At 33.9% G+C, this 9,438-nt stretch overlaps 1 protein-coding gene across 1 annotated transcript; it reads left to right on the top strand.

Moving 5' to 3' along the window:
* On the top strand, positions 2,037-6,674 carry LOC18768014. Its single transcript, XM_020553558.1, has 3 exons — positions 2,037-3,262; positions 5,651-5,816; positions 5,901-6,674. Exons 1-3 carry the CDS (start codon positions 2,037-2,039, stop codon positions 6,672-6,674), a joined length of 2,166 nt encoding a protein of 721 aa, XP_020409147.1.

A 9,438-nucleotide genomic window follows, 5' to 3' on the forward strand; every position in this document is an offset into this window, starting at 1 on the left:
ACCCAGAACATACCAAAATTTCTATATTTTAAAGAAAACTCTCGGTATATATGCTATTTTTCGTAGAACCTGTACATATGTAATTATATACCCTTTTGGCATTGAATAAATTTAATAATGATCTTCGAAATTCAGGGCTATACAGTAATTAAACTCAAGTTTTACTAGGAAAACGTGTGACAATTGGTTTTCTTTTGTTTTTATTTTTTTTAATAATTAAAAAAGATAATGGGTAGTTGTGTTCCATAAAAATAGGATTCATTATCTGATTTTTCTTTTAATTTTAATTTTTTAAATATGAAAAAGTGTGAATTTACCATATTATCCTCCCGTGCTTATGCATTTGCCATATACTTTTTTTTTAATTTAAAAAAATTAAAATTTATTTTAGAATTAAAAAAGATAATGGGTAGTTGTGTTCCATAAAAATATGATCCATTATCTGATTTTTCTTTTAATTAAAATTTTTTATATATGAAAAAGTGTGAATTTACCATATTATCATCATTTAATTAATAATTTCAATTCTCAATGTTTGCATTAACAAAGGGCATTTTTTGGTATTTTGAATGTTTCACCATGCTTTGCGTTTTGCTTTATATATACTAGCCTCTTCGCACGCGCTTCCGCGCCTTTGAGATGCATTTTTTTTAATTTAAATTTATTTAAGAATTCAAAAAGATAATGGGTAGTTGTGTTCCATAAAAATAGGATCCATTATCTGATTTTTTTTTTAATTTTAATTTTTTTAAATATGAAAAAGTGTGAATTTACCATATTATCCTCATTTAATTAATAATTTTAATTTTTAGAATTTGTATTAACCAAATGGTATTTTTTGGTATTTTGAATGTTTCACCATTCTCTGCCTTTTGCTTTATATATATAGATACTAGCCTCTCAGCACGCGCTTCCGCACTTGCTAGAGGCTTTTTTTTTAATAAAAAATTAAAATTTATTTTAGAATTAAAAAAGATAATAGGTAATTGTGTTCCATAAAAATAGGATTCATTATCTGATTTTTCTTTTAATTTTAAAATTTTTTAATATGAAAAATTGTGAATTTACCATATTATCCTCATTTAAGTAATAATTTTATTTCTTAATGTTTGGATTAACTAAGGACATTTTCTGGTATTTTGAATGTTTCACCATTCTTTACCTTTTGCTTTATATATATAGACTAGCCTCTCCGCATGCGCTTATGCGCCTGTGAGAGGTTTTTTTTATATAAAAAATTAAATTTATTTTAGAATAAAAAAAGATAATAGGTAGTTGTGTTCCATAAAAATAGGGTCTATTATCTGATTTTTTTTTTATAAAAAAAATTTAATATAAAAAAGGGTGAATTCACCATATTATCTTTATTTAATTAATAATTTCAATTTTCAATGTTTGCATTAATCAAGGGCATTTTTTGGTATTTTGAATGTTTCACCATTATCTGCCTTTTACTTTATATATATAGATATATATATATTTATTAATTAATAATTTCAATTCTTAATGTTTGTATTAACCAATGACATTTTCTGGTATTTTGAATGTTTTACCATTCTCTGCCTTTTGCTTTTATATATATAAATAGATATATCCCTATAGTAGAGATAAATGAAGGTCTAGGAAAAGTAGTTTAAAATTTTAATAATGATCTTGGAAATTCAGGGCAATACAGTAATTAAACTCAAGTTTTACTCCCCAGTGAGGAGAACTTGTTTACTTTTTGTATTTTGATTAACTTACTTTCCGGAAACCTTAATTAATTATTATTAATTTTCCAAATCCATAAAGGAATAGAACAAAATAAAGTAAATAGAAGACGTGCACGTTACGTTGAGTTTGATTAGGAAATGTTAAAGTCCTAGTTATGATTGGTATTCTTCCAATTGAATATTTATATATATGTTCGTATCATCGGGGAGAAAGTAGAATTAACATAGAAAAAAACAAAAGCAGAGTTGTTTATTCGATTGGAGAGAGAGAGAGAGAGAGAGAGAGAGAGAATGGCAAGAATGTTCTGGCGAAAAAGAGTGAGAATGGCAAGAATATCCTCGCCAAGTGGAGATTCGGATGAAGAAGTACCTTTGAGGGCCAGGCTCCAGAGATCTGGTGCTCGAAGGCCTTTTTCATGGTTACGTGAAGATTCAGATGAACAAGTTAACATGACGCCAAGGCATAAGAGAACTCGTGTCAGACGTTTTTATGAGGAAGAAACGGAAGAGGAAGAAGAGGAAAGTGATGAATATGGAGGAGAAGAGGTTGGAGAGGGAAGTGTTGAATATGGAGGAGAAGAGGTTGGAGAAGAGGAAAGAGATGAATATGGAGGAGAAGAGGTTGGAGAAGAGGAAAGATATGAATATGGAGGAGAAGAGGTTGGAGAAGAGGAAAGTAATGACTATGGAGAAGAGGTTGGCAGAGAAAGGGAAGAAGACAGAGATTTCCTTAATAATATCGAAGGGGCATGGGAAGAGGAAGAGCCAAATAATGAAGCACAAGTACATGAACAGCAGCAGGATGGGTCTCAATCTCATGTTTCCATAACCCTAACCGACCCAGAATTGTTTGATTGCCCTATTTGCTGTGAGCCCTTGACCATCCCTGTCTACCAATGCGACCAAAACGGGCACATAGCTTGCTCCTCCTGCCGTACAAAGATTAACAACAAATGTCCCTCTTGTTCCGGGTTCATTGGATTCAGTCGTTGCCGCGCAATGGAGAAGGCTCTTGAATCAATCAAAACATCATGCCAAAATATCAAGTATGGATGCAAACAATCTTTCCCTTTCCATAAAAAAGGTGAACATATAAACGCATGTGTTTATTCACCTTGCTTTTGCCCCCATTGCAACTTTGTCTCTCCAGATATTGAGTTATACAACCACTTCAGAAGCAGCCATGCGACTTTCGCAACGCAATTCAAGTACAACTGTTTTTTTTCTGTTTCGTTAAATGCCGAAGCAAGCTTTCTTGTTCTTCAAGAAAAGAATGATGATACATTATTTATCCTCAAGAAAAATTATGTTGAAGATGTGGGAAATTCAGTGAAAGTTACTTGTATACAACCCGGCTTCAGGGAGGGCTTCTTATATCAGCTTCGTGCGAGAGCCAAGAAAATGTCTCTCAAATTGGAGGCCCTCACAGAGAGCACTCCAAGCCGGCAGGCAATTGATAATCCTAAAACAGGGTTTCTTTTAATTCCATGTGATTTTATCAGTCCTGGTGGCCAGCTCAAGATGGAAATCCGCATAGAGAGTTTTGAGATGTATTAATTCGGCTATATTACATATGTTCTAGCTAGAACTGAACTCAAAATTTGTTTACAAAACTTTTTAGTATATATATATCCTGCATTTTGGAGTTAATTAACGAATCAATGATCTGAATATTTATGGTTTTCATCTTCTTAACTAATAATTTACCCCTAAACAAAATTAAAGATAAAGGTTTTGTTGCCCTTCATCATCTTCTTAACTAATTTACTCCTTAATATAAATCTTTACTGAATCCTGGCTTAATTATTTCAAATTATTCTTTAAGAAATATTAGTAAATACGAGGGAAAACAATTTACAAGTTCGATTGATAGTCTGAAGCTACTTGGCTTAATCAAGATTGTAAACACAAGTTCATCGTATACACATATCCTATTTCCTATTTACACAACCACTTTACTAAATAAATACATATAAAATTGTCATTAGCACTCTAAAATAGTCATCGTGCACTTTTCCTCTTTTATTTTCTTCGTTGTTGGGAGAAGGTGTATATGTGACTTCACAAGTGCTTCATGAAGCTCAGCTTTGGAGATATAGCTAGTGTCATGCAGAGGCTAAGCGTGTGACGGCATTGCCCATTAAATTTGAATTTGATGTTTGGCATTTAGATTTGAAATCTCCCTTGAACTGTCCATTTACCAAAATATTGATTCTTGTCTTCCCAAAACAAGTCTTATTACACATTACGATTATGATTGAAAAGGGAATGGCAAGAGTCTCTATATTATGAGTGATATCCTTCCAAATGAGGCCTATGTATTATTCATTGTTTATTAGTATCAACTCCATCGAGAGAAAATATTTTAGAAAGAAAAAAAGGTTGGAGAGAGTGAGGGAAATGGCAAATTCCTCGGCCAATGGGGATTCTGATGAACTAGTTAACATCAGGCCAAGGCATTAGACCTTGTCAAACTAACAATTCTAGACACTTCTTGCACAGTGATCAAGTTTATTTCTCACCATGGATCAAGAGATGGCTACTTCTCTCATTTTATTTCTTCCCTCGATATAGTTTTCCAGATTTTAATTTGATACCTTGAAGCTCTCATTAAGCAACTTTGGATATATGTATAGCTATTAGCTGTAGTGTCATGCGCAGAGGTTCGGAGATTGAATGTGACACCAACTATATCCCAGAAAGAAACCATTGTTTCTCCAGCTTTCTTCTTCTTGAAATAGGGGGATTTAATTTTAGAAATATTAATCGTAATCATGAGATAATATCATATTATCTTCTCTTTTGTTTTTAAATACTAAATCATTATCTATCTATCTATCTCGAGAATTCCGATTATAATAAATTGAATAATGCTCTTTGAAATGGAGGGCAATATAATAATTATATGACAAGTTTAATTGAAAAAGAATTCACATATTCTAGGACTTTCGGTATCAACAAGTCTTTGATTATTATTGTCATTCCCCTAAAATAAATCATGCACTTTATCTTCTTCCAATGGAGGCCTATATATATAACGCTATTATCAGCTTCTTCGAGAGAAAGTAATAAATCATGCATATATATAACGCTAAAATAAATCATGCATTTTATCATTTCTGATGGACAGCTCAAGATGGATATCTGCATATGGCCTAAACTTTCCAGTATTCTACGAAATTAGCCATGTTTCTTAACATAAGTTGCAGGATATGCACGGGACAGGATTGTTTGGTACCGGATACAAGGCATAGCCTTGTAGACCAAGTTGAAACTTTGAGACTGATCTACAAGAATCTCCAACCCCTCACACACACATTCACCACTTTAGCGGCTGCATACTGCAAATTTGGAAAACATTGAATTTCATAACATTGCTTGGAATTAAGAGAATCAACATATACAAGTTTCTTTCTATAAATATTTTTTATATATACGTTAATTAGATGTTCATAATGAAGGATGCGTATTTACTAGCTTGATGTCCTGCAAAAATGGCATTGACATGCCCTAGCCAAAATGTGACATGAGCCATTAAATTTGAATCTGATGGTTTGCATTTGAAATCTCCCTTGGAGAAAGGGATTTAAATATTGTCTAGGACTTTTCGTATTCTTGAAAATAGTTTATATATTCCAGGACGTTTCGTTTATCGAAATCTTGATTCTTGGCTTCCCAAAAAAACAGAAAAAAAAGGATCTTGCACATGAGGCCTAGTGTATGATTGAAAAAGGAATGCCAAGAGTCTCTGTGTTATGAATCATGATTGATATTCTTCCAATTGAGGCTTGTATATAACCCTATATAGCTTTGCATTATTCTTGTTTAGTATCAACTCAATTGAGAGAAAATTTCCATCTGAAAACGACAAAACAAGAGAGAGGAATGGCAAGGTCCCCGTCCAGTGATGATGATTATGACATGGCCCGTTGCTTTAGGATCCGGCCTGCATTGTTAGGTGGAGATTCATATGAACAAGTTAACACCAGGCCCATGCATAAGAGAGCTCGACTGAATCCTCGACCTCAGGCATCCATCTTAATGGATGAGGAAGAGGTGGAACAAGAAGAGGAAAGTGGTCAATCTGAAGAAGAAGAAGAAGAAGTTGGTGGAGAAAGTGAAGAAGAAGTTGGCGGAGAAAGTGAAGAAGAAAGAGACGACAATGATCATATCAAAGAAGAAGAGCAGGATGGGTCTCACTCTCATGTGGTCATAACCCTAACCGACCCAGAAGTATTTGATTGCCCTATTTGCTTTGAACCCTTGACAATCCCTGTCTACCAATGTGACCAAAATGGGCACATAGCTTGCTCCTCCTGCTGCACAAAAATCAACAACAAATGTCCCTCCTGTTCTGGGTCTGTTGGATTCAATCGTTGCCGTGCCATCGAGAAAGCTCTTGAATCTATCACAATATCGTGCCAAAACATTCATTATGGGTGCAAAGCATCTGTGGCTTTCCATAAAAAAGGTGAACATCAAAAGGCATGTGTGTATTCACCTTGCTCTTGCCCCCATTTATCTTGCAACTTTGTCTCTTCAGCTGAGCAGCTATACCAACACTTCAGCAGTAGCCATGTGAATTCTGCAACACAATTCAGGTACTACGACAGTATTGCTGTATCATTAAATGCCAGTGACAAATTTCTTGTTCTTCAAGAGAAAAATAATGGTACATTATTTATCCTCAAGAACCATCGTGTTGAAAATCTAGGAAGTGCAATGACAATTACTTGTGTACAACCTGGCTTCATGGAGGGCTTCTTCTTTGAGCTTTATGCGAAAACTGAGAAAAATTATCTCATATTACAGAGTTTCACAATGAACACTCCAAGCCTGCATCTTATTGATGATAGCCCTCCTAGAACCGGGTTTCTTTTAATTCCTTGTGGGTTTATCAGTCCTGGTGGCCACCTTAAGATGGAACTTTGCATATGGCCGAAAGGTATCCTTCCTATGTAGGGTATGGTGTTTTGGCATGGGACAAGATTGTTCGGTACTCAATTTCAATTTTTCGCATCTCGCCTTGTTCTTCTTCTTCTCGTTATTAGTTTCCTGCCAACTTGAAGAACTTAGAATTTTGATTCGGGTTGAAATTTGTAATGAATGATGCGTATTTGTTTACCTAACTTTTTTGTGTATGCATGTATCTTGCATTTTGGAGTTAATTTCCCGAGGGTTTCTTTCCTCCCAATGTAAGCGAAAAAAAGAAGAAGGTTTTGTTGCACCTTCATATTCCAAGACCATTGCCTTAAAGTGTATCCCCCTTGCTTACAGTTCTAATCTTAGAAGCTATGTTTTAAAACATTTCATGAAGAAATTTTGATTTAATCCAAGGTAGTAAGCATCCTTGATGATGTAAATCTTTACTGAATCTTGGCTTAATTATCTCAATTTATTCTTTCAAAATATTAATCAAAAAATATAGGTTGCATAGTGCTAGTATTTGTAGAAATTAAGGGGGGAAAACAATTTCGATTGATTTTGAAGCGAATTGGCTGTATCAAAATGGTTGTAAACATGAGTTCATCAAATACATATTGAACAGTGATACTACATGAATGGGGTTTGAATTCCTTGGCTTCTGGCACAACAGACGCTAATGGTTTCTTCTTGAGAGTTTTATTTCTCATGGGCTACCTTCTTTTCTGGTTTAATTTTTATATAAGCATTATAATAAAATCATTATTTTTCTTTGATTAATAAATCATTTTCTATGTATACACTATTATTTAAAAAAGGTCATCGAGCATGGAATTCCGTTCACACCCTTTTGACATTAAATAAAGCAAAATACTATGTAAGTAGGAGCTCCTACATTCCTGTCAATAACAGTGTGATATGTGTGCATAAGTTTTTCTTTTTGTGTTTTTGATGAATTATTTTTGCATATGTGCGAAACTGTGCAAGGACCGGTTTGGGGAGACCGGAGGCTTGGAAGAAAGTGACGGCTTCGTTGCCACTAGTCCAGTCATCGCGGTCCAAATCGGCTCGACGGAAATGCATCGAAGAGATCCACATTCGCCTATTGGTTTTGCACCGACGCCATCATCATCGTCGAATTATGATCCGTCAAGATCATACTTTTTAAATATTCAAATATATTTAAAGAGTATAGCCACTTGACTATAATTTTTAAATATAATATTTGTATATATTAAAAAAGTATAGCAACATTGCTATACGTTTTAAATTATAATATTCATATATATATATATATATAGTATAGCCGCGCGGTTGCTCTGTTTAAATATAATATTCGAATATATTTAAAGAGTATCACCGTGCGGCTATACTCTTTAAATATCATTTTTTTGGGAATGCGTGACAATTTTGCCAGCTTATTTTAGTGTTTAGGACTAAAATACCACTTTAGCCCATTGGACTATAGTTATTTCTTTAATTATTTTATTTATACAAGCGATATTGGAAAATAAGTATTTAAATTCTTTATAATACCTCCCATTCTAATGATTTCCAGCTATATTAGCCCATTTGGCTAGAGTTATTTCTTCAACTTTTTAAATATATTCGGCTATACTATTTAAATATATTCGAATTCATGTGAGTCAAAATTTCTGAAGTATTAAAAAATCTAAGTGTTACCAGCAGTTTCTAATCACAGAGACTATCTTGGACCTACGTTATCATTTATGGCATACCTTCATCTTCAAACTTATCCCAAACTTCATCCCAATCAGCAGCTCCTTCTTGGATGCCCCGTTGCCAACCTTATATAAAAGCAAAGAAAAGTTTCAAACGGCCAAATTTAATATAACTACAAATATTGCAGCAGTGAAACTATAAAGACCCCCCAAAAAAAAAAAAAAACACTCATGAAACCCTACAGACTTTGAATAAATTCAATCCATCCTGTTACATGTTTTCTTTTTGACAAACAAATCAGAGATTTGCAAGACTACATAAGATTTCCAATCATTTCAGCAGTGAACTGAAATACAACCTTTCGTTCCAAATACCTCTTTTTGAAGTACCAATGGCTAATAAAAGGGTCCTTATTGCCCAAATTTCTAGTAGTGAGGAATCGGTATTAGCACTCCAAAAAAATTATCATGCACTCTTTTTTTATTTTTATCATGATTTCTGAACACGCACAATGAGACACTAGTATACGCCCTTATATTTCAAACCTCGATTAATATTCTCTAAGAATATGCAAACTAATAGTTATAGACATTTCTTGACAAATCAAGTTTCCTCCTTCTATTTCATCCCTCTATAATGTTGTTGAGATTTTAATTCGATCCCTTGAATTCCCACCACCTATAAAGAAGGGGTAGATGTCACAAGTGCTTAATGAAGCTCATTAATTATAAGCAGCTTTGGAGATATAGCTTTCCTAAACGTGTCATGCAGAGGCTAAGCGTGACTGCATTGTCCACTTTGACTTGAGATCATGGGAAGGCACTACTGGACTCAAATCTTAATAGTGGTGCTGTACCAAACTTGGACTTCGATTAAAATGAACCCCGAACGTGCAATTGATCCACTAAGAAAACTATTTGAGAACATGATAGTTCAGTCCACTGTGAGAGAAGTGCCCTGACAATGAGATTTGTTTATTTGAAATCCACCATATGCCTTGCAATGCAAAAGACCCATTTGCAGGTTTTAGATGCATACCCATGAAATCCCAAATGAACTAACTTTACTTTAAAATAAAGGGGCATCTAGATTTTCATCCTTAGATAAGATGCTTTTTATT

The sequence above is a fragment of the Prunus persica genome, chromosome G8 (assembly GCF_000346465.2).
Source record: "Prunus persica cultivar Lovell chromosome G8, Prunus_persica_NCBIv2, whole genome shotgun sequence".
Taxonomy (NCBI): Eukaryota; Viridiplantae; Streptophyta; class Magnoliopsida; order Rosales; family Rosaceae; genus Prunus; species Prunus persica.

Excerpts from the sequence above, each read along its gene's own strand:
- LOC18768014 (XM_020553558.1), top strand. The coding sequence starts at position 2,037 with ATGGCAAGAATATCCTCGCCAAGTGGAGATTCGGATGAAGAAGTACCT. Across the intron at positions 3,263-5,650 it reads CGCATAGAGAGTTTTGAGAT|GATCCGGCCTGCATTGTTAG; the intron begins GTATTAATTCGG and ends CCGTTGCTTTAG. Across the intron at positions 5,817-5,900 it reads CTGAAGAAGAAGAAGAAGAA|GATGGGTCTCACTCTCATGT; the intron begins GTTGGTGGAGAA and ends GAAGAAGAGCAG.